The following is a 12,112-nucleotide window of genomic DNA, read 5'->3' as shown; positions in this document are numbered from 1 at the left end:
TGCTTGTTTATTTACTTTTTTATTATTAATATGGAGCAGCTGGAAAAACACACTCGTCTGTCAGGAAGAACCCAGGGATTCAACCCCAGATAAAGAAAACACCAGATAATAAGCACGAACTGGTGCTCGCTCCCAGTAAGGGACATTTCGCTGTTATGCTGTCCTGGGGGTCCCCCAAGGAAGGAGATCAAAGGGCTGTGAGTCACGTTCCCGTTTCTTCACATTTCTGCAGTTCTTCTGTACTTCTAGGCCACTCCTGGCCCATTCTCTCTCTCACTTGGGTTCTCCTCACCTATCCACACATGGTGAAGGGCAGGCAGAAGTCCAACCGAGCCATACTCGCAGGACAGCCAGCCAGCAGGGCTGTGCCCCACCACAACCTTGTGAAACCACGCTAACCAGTGGCACATGCAGCCCCACTGTTAGCTCCCCCTGAGCTTTCCTGTTTTCTTACGAATGGTGCAGTGTTTCAGAATCATGATCCACTGTTTACCGAGATGAGCCCTGCAGCTGTCACGCAATCTCCCTCGCTGAGAACGATAAGGTGAGTGCTCATGCATCACTTGCAGCTTCCTGTGGCATTCTGATCGCTGTAATCCCTCTTTTCAGACAGGAAAGCAAGCTGCATCTTGGCTCCTACAGCCACTACGGTCTGATGGAAAAAAACACTCCTTTGTCATCGTTCAGTCATCGTTCAAACCACCTCCTCCACATCTGGAGGCACATTTTTTTTTCTCACTGTCCTTACGTTTGTATGTCTACATCAGACACATGTGCCAACAGAGATGGTGCAAGATTCAAGACAACTGTTTTCACAGCGAGAATATCGAGAATATTTCACGGCAGGATATTGACAGAGGGCAGAGAAATGATGGCTGAAGTCTCCTTGAGTTTCACGTGCAGGTACCAAGATCTGCCACAGAAGCAGATGTGTCTGATTCTGACGAACAGAAGTTGACCCTCTTTGCCAGCTCACCAGAGACTGAACTGGAGATACCAAGTCAAATGTATAATCTGCGCATTTTAGCTAGCTGGACCTAGGAGGGCTCCTGTTTTCTGCAGACAAAGGTCCCATCGTGAGTCAGTTACAACAATGAATCAGAGCAGGGGCCGTAAAATCCTTAAAGAGTTTTGAAATGAACCTGTTCTTATAAGAATCAGTGTTTTTAAATTGGAAGCTGTCTGATAAGAGTATGGGATTATCAAAGACCACATTTCACTGATGACCTGCACCTCTTCGTTAATGTGCTGTGAAACGGAGCAATCCCTGTGTATAAAACACAAATCAGAATTTTGCAACTCAAGCACTCTCATTAAAAGCATTCTAAGGACTGCCCAATGCTAGCAGAAAGGAAAGGATGGGTGATATGTAAAATCTGAGGGGTTTTGGCCAAAGGACAAGGGTTTCTTCAGGATTTTATCTGCACCTCCCAAAGCTAGAAATGATCACAAAAACCTCTAACCCAGTCCACTGTGCATTACAGATTACAACCTCTCATGCAGATAACCCTGTATCAGGCCCAGGAACACAGTAGATTTCTTAGCCACTTGATTCAGCCGTGTTAGAAGAACAAGTTGACCAGCTGGACCAAAGGTTGCTACCTAGGGAGCTCCCTAGGACCAGCATTGCACAGACTTGGTGTTTTGGTTCTGTGCGCTTTGGCTGTGGCCTTGTTCAGCACAGAAGCACACACTTGGTTCCAAGTCCACAAACCCACTGACTTCAAGGTGCGTGGAAGGTTTTAAGAGAACACGACATTAATACTCATCAGAAGCTTACGTGCTCAGTAAATGAGGTCTGCCATAGCACTGACTCACAGCTTATTCAGATAGGGAACTAGACAAAGTAAAAACTGAAAATGAGGTCTCTGTAAGGCATGCTTTTGTTAGCACTGAAACACAGAAGAAGATAAGCACTTTGCTTTGCTTCCCACCATGTTTCCTTTCTTCAAAGCAGTGCTGTCTGGGATCTGAAGAGAGGCAGCCCACTTCTATGGCCTGCACTCAACCGCTGCACTGGAGGAAGGACCAAGCACATGGACTCTCACTTGCACTGGAAAATCACCTCCCCCTGCTTCTCTATTTGAGTTACCCCAAAACTTTGCCTCCTGAAACTCCACCACAGTCTTCCTTTTCTCTCCTGCTTGCCAGTGATTCGCTCTGTCTAAAGCCTTTTGTGAATGAAGGGCGCTCTTCCAAGACCCCCTTTCTCCTTGAGGCCTGAAGGAACAGCACACTGAATCATTTCTTCAATCAAATTTCATTGCACTCATTTGTGAAGTGCCTTGGACATCGTTAAGGGGGAAGTGGCAAAGAACTAGCATCATTATTGTTATAATTATTATTACGGAATGAAAAATATATTGAGAGCTGTTGGGTGTAATTTTCAGAAGTTTTGCCTGAGAGCAAATTACTTCCCTAACCACTGTATATTTATGGCTTTATTAGTCATAATTTTTAAACAAATTCTAAATCAGCCCTAAAGAAGAAAATATCAGCTTCATTTGCTACAGTTCCATTTTTCAAGATTAAAAAGAAAATTGCCACAAGGCTTGCTTAATGGAAACAAAATCTAAACTGAAATGCACTGAAGGTCAAATTTCCTATAGCATCCCAATCTCATGCATGGGATACCACCAGTTACGGTCAGCACTCCATCATTCGTTACGTTTGGACTCCTCGTGTGGAGATTCAAGGGCAGCAAGGCTATAAGCTAGAAGAACCATACTGTATTTGCCTTCCCTTTAACATTTAGCCAGATCCACTTCTCAGACTTCACCCCACAACCTTCATCCACTGTTACCTAAAGTTTTGGTTTGGATTCTCAAAATCACACTTGCTCAAGAAAAGTTTAAATCTTTATCAGAATTTCCTAAGAGGCTTTCCTATCTGGCTTTTGGAGCGGGAAGGTGCTAATGTGTTTTGTGGTGGTGTGTTTTTTTTTTCCTTCCATCAATGTACAGTAAAGGGAATAGTGTATTAGTGACCAAATCAAAAATAGTGGGGGTGTTTGGTAAAACATCAGGAACCTTCAAAGGGAATAAATCATACCCTATTATCCTTCAGCCCACAAAGTTAAAACAGCTTTTGCTTTCAATACAACAAGCAAACACTTAACTGCTCCCCACAGATCTCAGAGTTTGAAGCTGGCCACATTTCAATAAAATGTTGTTTAAAGAAAGAAAATATTGAGAAAATATATAGCAAGCAACATTCAAGCAACCTGAATCACATTCATCTGGTAAGAGGCAATAATTACAGTCAGTCTGCAGTGAAATCCCAGATTTAAACACTCTCAAATTAATGCATTTTAAAAACCTGAGGCAACAGACAGAACAACTTGCCTGCATTTAGCAGAGATTGAGAAGCAGACAATGGCCAAATGCTGCATGCCCAGAACTCACACCAGCAGCGATGATACAGGCTGCCAAGCTGAGATTTGCAGTCCTGAGAAGATCTGGGATATAAGCTACTTAACCAAGTGCACCTCTCTCCTATGCTTCAGCATGGGATTACCTGAGGTGCTTCTGGGGACAAAGGAAGGCTGCAATTACTAAAGCAGGGGAGCACAAATGATATTCTTTCGGCTTACACAAACTGCCATGACCCAGGGGAGAAAGCACTGGCAGACAGAACAGAGAAGAACCTGGGAGTCTGTCATGTTTTTTTTTTTTCTGAGCACAGCGATTTAATGGATAAAACTAAAGAGAAATAAATAATGGCACAAACTGCAAGTGAAAACCTGTCTACAACTCATTTCCAGTTGAGCTGTGAACATCCAAGTGATTCATATAACACAGATGAGTTTGCAAACTTTTAAGCACTTCCCTGGTAAACAAGCTGAAACCAAACTCTCCACCCATTACAAACTTATATGCACATGTCAGTCATGGCTCCGGCTCCTGAAGCAACAGATCTTATACAGCATTGCCATGGCAGAAGACGTTTTTGGCTTTCCCGAGGGGCATGTTACAAAGGGAGCTCCAAATGTCTTTAATGAATAACAATTTAATGACTAACATAGCTCGATGTCTAAGAAGCAGCTGTATAATAATGATCATGTTAAGAAACACATCTGCATGGCAAGGGCATAGCCCAGTTGCCAATGCGGGGACCGATCTCTTTGACTATAAGAGACACATGGAGAAGACCAGAAAGATGATCATAGCTGAAAGGAACCTGAAACATTTTCTCTGGTTTTAGGCTTACCAGCGTGGTCTGCACTGGAGCTGTGCTGGGATGATGTAATGTTTGGTTAAATGGGACTTGTACGCATGTGTGCATGCATGCATAAATAGAGAAGGATGCAGGAAGAATATTTATGACTTGTTTCACTATTTTTTCAACCCTCTGAAAAACAAACAAGCAGGCAAGATCCTTAACGTAGCTACCCACTCACAACCAAACAGGTAATAAGACCCCAGAAACGGGCTCCTGGGAAGTAAAAGATCATTTTCATATTGATCTAACAAGGGAAATCAAACTTTAACCAGGTTTCCTATAAGCACAGAGTAGAACAATCTAATTATGAAAAGCCCACACCGGTTATGTTATTATTGTTGGTGAGCTGTACAGTGAGCATCATGTATAAGCCCCAGAGAAACTGGGGCACCGCTGTGCTAGCTTGGTGCCTTACAGACACGCAGGACAGAGCTCACAGCACAAATTCTTAACCTGGCCCCCACAAGCAGTACACGGTCTGCTGGGACAAACTGTTCAGCCCACAGCCCACTCCCAGCCCCTGTTTCACTTGGCAGTACAAACTTTGATCATGAGCATGCAAAATAAGGACATTTAGGACCAGAATTTAGGTCCCTGGCTTGTCTAGGCCATTTTCTCTGGGTCACAAGTAATGGCAGGTGGTTTGGGGAATGGCCTCTGTAAGGCAGCAGATGTGTCTTCAGGTCCAAACACAGCTAAAATAAAACCTTCCTGCATATGTAGACTCCTTTCTGCTTAAATGGGTTGGTCATGCGCTGTATTCTCTCTTTTCACCCCTCCCATTGCAATACAAAGAGATGCATGCTCAAAGAGAACATTGATTCATGAAGGTGAGCAACAGTAAACAAGAGAAGACACACGGAAAACAGAGAATTCTCAGAAAAGAAGACAGAAAGGAGTTTTACTTGGATTCTGCCATGATGAGGATATTATCTAGCAGACCTCCACCAGGGGTGGATGTTAAGAATATCATAGTCTGGAAAAATACAGTAAAAAGAGAGGCCGAGCACAAGCAAGGTGGGAACTGAAGGCTGGAGAACGCAAAGCATGTTCCAGCAATGCCTTTGTCTTGCGATGGGAAGCCTGGGCAGCAGTGTTGTGAAAAAGAAGCTCTTTGACTCTTTTGTGACATAAATTGTTTTGCTGGTCTGTTCATTCTGGCAGTACATTAATGCATCCCATATGACTGAATGGTCTGGGGCCTTATTTATTATTGCCACCCATCCACTGAAGACTGCTGGTGCCAAGCAATGCTCTTCCCTGGCAGCAGGAGCAGCAGCAGAGCGGCTGCTGGGGTCACTCTTGCAGTTGTTGGCTCAACGTTCCCAGTGTATGGCAGGTTGTGATCCATGGGATGATGCATTTGGAGACCCATAGGAAGCCCACAAGCCACACAATTAAGCAGAGAGACATCCTCAGAGCAATTTGCAACAGCACGTAAGTTGTACATTTCCCTGCTGGTCCCCCCCTTGCAGCCTAAACCTGCTTATGTAATAAGCACTACAGGCTACACTTTTAAGGTAAATTATATGACACTACAGGCTACACTTTTAAGGTAAATTATATGACAAACTGAGATGTGTCTGGAGGTGTGAGCCCTCTTCCACAGAACGTAAATTCCACGTGCAGTGGAAACAAGGTGCCTTTAACTTTCTTTCTATGTGTTTTCCATCAGCAGAGAACACAGGATTAGGCTGTATCGCAAACAGTCCTGAGGAAACAGGTGTTGAGGATAACCAATAACCACGACTCTAACTTGGGTTAAGAGCTTATCATTTGGGTTTATGATAATCTGGGGCATTTTCTTGATGTGTGTGAAATTTCAATCCTTTTTTCTTTTCTATAATTGGGAAGTTCTAATTAACTCGTAACTGGCTTTGCCTTCTATCATTAAAGGCAGGAAGGGAATGAGAACAGTAAAAGGGGAGGAGTGAAAAATTCTTGCCTGATTTCAACAAAGCAAATTGGCAGATCATGAGTGTATTTACACAGCCATCACTTCTGCAGAGACGTACACATACCGAATGCCAAAAATGCCCATCTATTCCCCAAAATCGGGAATCAGGACTCTTAATATTCCCTGCAGAATGATTTATCTGAGTGCTGGATCCCACAAACATGTACTCTGTGAACTCAAAAAAGTTTGGTGCTCCTGGCTAATAGGAAGAGTACACACTTTTTCTCATTTCTTTATCAATAACATCCTCATTATTGTATGATCTATTTAAATATCCAACTGAGTTCCAACACGTTTTTAACCGCAAGGGTTTCTCCTTTCACCCTCCCCGGTTTAACAGATGGCCAGACTTATTTAGCAATTAAAATCAAGGTTTATTTACCCACCAGAGCAAGGTTAGAGCCAGTGCCATATCATGTAGGCTTAAAGATTTTGCTAATTTACTTTAATCCATTTAAACCTTTAAAGCACAGGTAATGGAAAACAGACAAGAAACCTCTTACACTTTCCAAATGAAGAGAGAACAGTTTCTTCCTCTCCAAAGAAGAGTAAAGCTCTCCAGAAGAACCCTGAAAGGTCAGCAAGGAAGCCTTTGACTGCTTTCTTCCTGGAAACCCTATCTCAAAGGTCACAAAACCACTGCTAAATTGCCTTTAGCAAAGAACCTAACTAGAGACACACTGCAAGGTACTTAATTGCCTTTAGCAAAGAATGTAACAAGAGACGCATTGCAAGGCCTTAAGTGGGAACCAAAATCAATATTTCAACATTTAGGAGGAAACCACTTTTAGCAAGGAGATTCAGCAGCTGCTGATGCTGGCATACCGAGCTTAACGCACAAGGCAGGAGTGAATGCAGAAATAACATTAATACCAGCATCATGAGCTAAGTGCCATGTGGGTGCATGGACGGATTGGACAGACAGCAACTTAGGGGTACACAGATGTTCATGGAAAATCCAACTGAGATAAGAACAAGGGTAATTCCACATGGCAAAGGGACAGTAAAAGGATTGTCCACATTTTTGTGTGGTGTAGCAGGACACTGCAGTACAAAGGCTCCCTCTTACATTCTTAAGACCTTGTCGAGTGTCCAGGTGAAAAACTACTGGCAGAAGTGATAAATACATACATACAAAAAAAAAAGGCAACAAAAATGTCAGTCACTATAATTTTAAATCAATTTACTTCTCTTGCATTCAGATATGTCCAAATTCTCTCTCACTTACCACTTTATGGAACTGGATCCAGCCAGCCATGAAAGGTATATAAACACTACTGAATCCATTTAGAAGAAAGGAAACTGAGAAACAGTTTCAACACAGCACAAGGTTACTAGGAGGCTGTAGCAGAATTGGAAGTGGAGATTCTTAGACCAGTAGTCCCTAAACTGCCTGAATTATGTGACTGCTGTGAAACCTCAGAGTGAAAACCCTGCAAAGCATCAAAGCGGATGTTATTCACCAGCCCACTTGCACTGGCCTGTGGATAGCAGGTGTAAGGAAAAGCACCAATTCAACCATCATCCATAACAACACCAGGAAGGACTTCAAAATGGATCATCCTACTGGAACTTGAAACAGGAATAGAAGCTCTTACCTTCAAAAGCAATTGTGGGATGTTCTTTCCTGACACACTGCTGATGTTCAGCTTCAGAGTATTCAGGTACATTCTGTGATGCTGAGAGATGAAAAGCAAGAAGAAAAAGGCTTGGCAATGACAGGGAAATGGCCTTTAATCTTGAAACAACCATGACTGAAGGGCGGTCGCAGATCTAGCTTCCAAGGTAGGCCCAGGGAGGATACCTGAAACACAAATAATTCCGCTTTCAGAAAGATGAATGCTTATCCACAGTGTGTAACATGGGTAGAGAAGGGTGGAGTTCCCCTTTCATGCCAACCCCACTTGTGGTAAGTACACATGAAAATATCTCAAAAACCAGTAACTAAAAAACAAATGACCCAATTTACGACTGTATTTGGGCTTTTAACTTCAAAGAGAGGTGAAGTGCACAGCTTTCTAAATATTTATATGTGTAGCTTTGGGGCATGTGTACACAGTACCCAGTGTGCCATGGTTAGTGGTGACAATATGAGCTCACAAATACTCCAGGTGTAACTGTGACCCCCAGTGGACACCTCGCTCCCCAGCTGCATGACATGTCCATGTTTAAATGTTGTCTTACACTCAAGAAATTGCTAAGGGCACGCCAGAACACATGCAAGGAATGCTGTTCTAATAGGAGATTTATACATTTTACAACTGCTGTTTTAAATGCCTTGAAACAAGAAAAGCCAATTGAAAGGTGTTGCCAGGAAAGTGCTAATTAAGGTGTAACATAAAAATTAAGAGCTTAATAGGGAGAATGGTGAGAAGAGAGTCAATTGCCTGCATTATCGTGGGATGCTAGAGCTCCCAGACACAAGAGCTGAGCCACAGCTGAAGAGGAGGAGCTCTTCTCACCGGCTAGGAGAGGGGCAAATCATGCCTTTTCTACGTGAGCAGTTTTTAACAATAGAAGCAGAAAAGATATAGCTCTAAAAGCTCCCCAGGGCCTACCGGGCCTGAGGCAGGGGACGGTGGATTAATTAGCCCATGCCACAAGCTCCCCAAGATGCTGCGGCAGCTTAGGAAAATCTGCATTGCCAAATTTAATCCTACTGATGTGCACATTGTGTTTTCCTCCGTAACTTTGTTCAATTATTGCAAACACGTGTTTTCAAACAAACGGAGTCTTCTATCCTTGAATCTTACCTAGTGATAAAGCTGATTCAGATTAAATTCGCACATAATGAGATTTTCAATTCCCGTGGGTGTAGTGATTCATAAGGGGAGCACAACAGTCACCTCCTGCAGTGCCCAACACCTCTATATTTTTGGTTGGAGACTCCAAAACACCTTCAGTGAGCTGAAGTGGCCAGACTGGGAGCCAGTAACGTGAGGCACTGATAAGCAATGGCAGGCTCGTGGCGTGGAGCGAACTCCAACACAGGGGACAATGCTGTGACATCGAGGAGCTGGAAGAAGTTTGTAAAGGTCCTTGGGCACCACAGGAGCAATAACAGAGTGCTTACAGCAGCGATGGCAGACAGCAGGCTTGAAAGATGGAGCCTATGTTTTATTCTTATCTCTATTGCTCTGTGACTTTAAACACTGGCACAAAGATGAGTTGCCAGTGCATCCATTATGCATATCCCCTGCAGTAGCTGCATACCACTGACTGAAAATAACACTGGCATTCAGAATTTGGGGGAGTTCTTGGGACTTGGTTTCCTAACTAGTGTGAGTGAGAGATTACAGCATTTCACAATTTTTCCAGACCCATATACATACAGATTTTATGCAGAACTGTATGAAAAGCCCTTCCATTTCTCCAAAGGAATTTCTGCAGCACTTCGCTATGGAGCTGTGCTTTGCTTTTGTTGTTGTTGTTGTTTTTAACACAGCAAATATAATGTTAAATTAAAAAATGGGACTGGCAGAAGTTATAGATGTGAAATCATTCAAAGCTAAAGCCAGCACAGCGTTTAGTCATTAAGCACAAGCATACTGCAGGGCATACACAAATGGGTACTGTGGCACCTCAGATGATGGAGATGTTGTGCAAGTCACGCTGTAATGGAAGTTATTGATGATGAAGCATTGGATTATTTTTTCAGCCATTGGTTTAAATGACAGTTTTTCCAGTATAGATCCAGAAGTTAAATACAGCACACAGATGTGAACCCCAGGGAGATGCAGTTCTGTAGCTCCACTAATAGTTCCAGAAGAGACAAAGCCAAACCTTCCCTAGATAGGAGATGCTTGTTGTGGGAAATGAATATTGCAAGAGGACTTTTTCACTATCAGATATCCTTGCTGGAAACTGGAAGAGACAGGCACAGAAATCTGACGTTACACGTGCTGTACTCCTCCCAGTGCAGCTGTTATTAGCTAATCCTAGAAATAAGGTACTGACAGACTTTTAATCTGAGCCAATATGGCTGTTTTCATGTACGAAGCATCCAAAAAATGATCTCAAGTCAGGTGAATAAAACTTTTAAATTAGATAACAGTGCTCAAGGACACAGAGCAGAGCTTCCCCGCAGTCCTCCAATGCTCCTCCAGGGCCTTGTGTGGTCTAGAATCAGCAGATGAGTAAATTCAAGCCTCGCACTCGACAGGGCCATGAAATGAGAAAAAGTTGCATACAAGAAAGCTTCATAATGTCCCACAGCCTATTCTGTGCCAAAGCAGAGTACACTTACTAGTGTTTTGTCTGGACTAGTTGTAAAATGTGCCAAGGAGCTGGATTTCTGCCACTTTCCCTGGGAGATTTTACCACAGTCCAAGGGACTTCAGCATTCCTTAGAAAGCTGTAACCAGTATTTGGGGTAAAGTTCCATCTTCTTTTTCCTTATTGTCATAGGGAAATGCGAAGTGTGCATGAAAATCATGGTTTTAAACTTGACGTGGAGTGGAAATACATGATCAAAGAAAGATGAAAAATAAACAATATAAAAAGCTTGTATCCCTCCCTTCCTTGGCTACCTCTTTCATCCAATTACATCCATCAAATCTACTAAACAAAATCTGTGCCATGTGCAGCCCTGAACTGGAGTCAGCGGGTAAATTCCAGCTTGATCAAGGGCAAAAGAAATCAGAGCCCTGGAGCATCGGCTGAACAAAATTCAGACTGCAGATAGTATTGCAAACGGTTACTCCTACAATCTGCCCCTTCTCAGGCTGCCTTGGCCATTTTCTTCTGAATATTTTAAGAGAGGCCCTAACTAAGTAACTGCTATTCCCAGCTGCTGCGACTTTATTTCCAAAAAACCCATACTCACCATATGAAAAAGTGCAGTGTGCAGGAGGAGATCAGTTGTAGGCCAAGAGCAAACTAGTGGCTGTCTGGGAGAGTCTGGCAGCTAGCTATGAAGTGTAAATGTTTTAATTCTGCTGGAGATGGCCAGACTCAAGCCTCCCATTTTGCCCCAGCTGCAGATTTTCACTGCGAGGGCTGGAGCAGCCCTCCACGGCCGGACCACTGAAGCACCGCACGTCCTAAGCGCAGCCCAGGCTCGCCGCGGCTTGTGCTGCTGAAACTTGTCCTGGTGCTAAGCCGTTTAGACACAGTTTAAATGCTATAAAAAGAGCTGTTCTTATTAAAGTCTCTCTGCTCAAAATGGCTTAGGGCTCGAGAAATCAGCTGTCAAGGTTTCAGTACAGATGAGAGACAAGAGCTGAAATCCCTGGTTAAACTCAAATCCCAGGCAGGACATATCGTTCCCATTCTGTATTCGCTCATTTTGATGTATCTATACCACCTTGGCTATTTCCCCGCTCCAAAATGCAGACACATTAAAAAAAAAGGGATGAAAACGTCCAGCAAGATTGTCTGTCCAAGTCTTTCTGTCCTCTCCCTCCTGAAAGCCCGTGGTGAAGGCCCCAAGACCTTGGGCTGGGGCCTCTCTCCCCCTCTCCTGCCATGCACACTGAATCCCTCTGGCCCTCAGCCAGGAAGGTCAACAAATTCAGGCCCTGCTGGATGCCATGAAACACGCTCCAGAGAGAGGCATTTTGTAGAGCACCGCTTCTGCCACCGTCCTCTTGTCTCCTAAATCAGGCACAGGCCGGGCCGAGGGCTGCTCCTCCTGGGGGCCGCAGGAGGTCTGCAGGCCCAGTGTGTCACCACAGATGGGAGACGTGCAGCCCTGATGATCCTGCGAGCACAGACCCACTGGCACGTGTCCCCTTCTCCCAGCAGCCTGGCAGGGACAGCCTGCATCCCACTAGGCCTCATGGCTTCGCCCCCTGCCCAAGCACAGTGCTGGGGGATCGCCTGTGGTCCCCCTGTGTTTGCTTTCGGGGCGAGAGACTTCTCCGACTCCCCCGGTATTGTAGGATTGCAACTCCATCGATTTGGCAGGAACTAATCCTGATTTACAGAGGGTAA

At 44.0% G+C, this 12,112-nt stretch overlaps 1 protein-coding gene across 2 annotated transcripts in view; it reads right to left on the bottom strand.

Annotated features, from left to right (window-relative positions):
- Positions 1-12,112, bottom strand: part of SEMA5B (semaphorin 5B) — a 260,389-nt gene that overhangs the window by 125,284 nt on the left and 122,993 nt on the right. For both annotated transcript variants that reach the window (XM_084289290.1, XM_084289291.1), the window contains exon 4: positions 7,777-7,982. In XM_084289290.1, the coding sequence (XP_084145416.1) occupies positions 7,777-7,930 (154 nt within the window). In that variant the 5' untranslated portion in view covers positions 7,931-7,982. The remainder of the gene's footprint in view (positions 1-7,776; positions 7,983-12,112) is intronic.

Source organism: Netta rufina (genome assembly GCF_964035555.1).
Source record: "Netta rufina genome assembly, chromosome: 6".
Classification (NCBI taxonomy): domain Eukaryota; kingdom Metazoa; phylum Chordata; class Aves; order Anseriformes; family Anatidae; genus Netta; species Netta rufina.
This window is presented reverse-complemented; position numbering and strand designations above follow the sequence as displayed.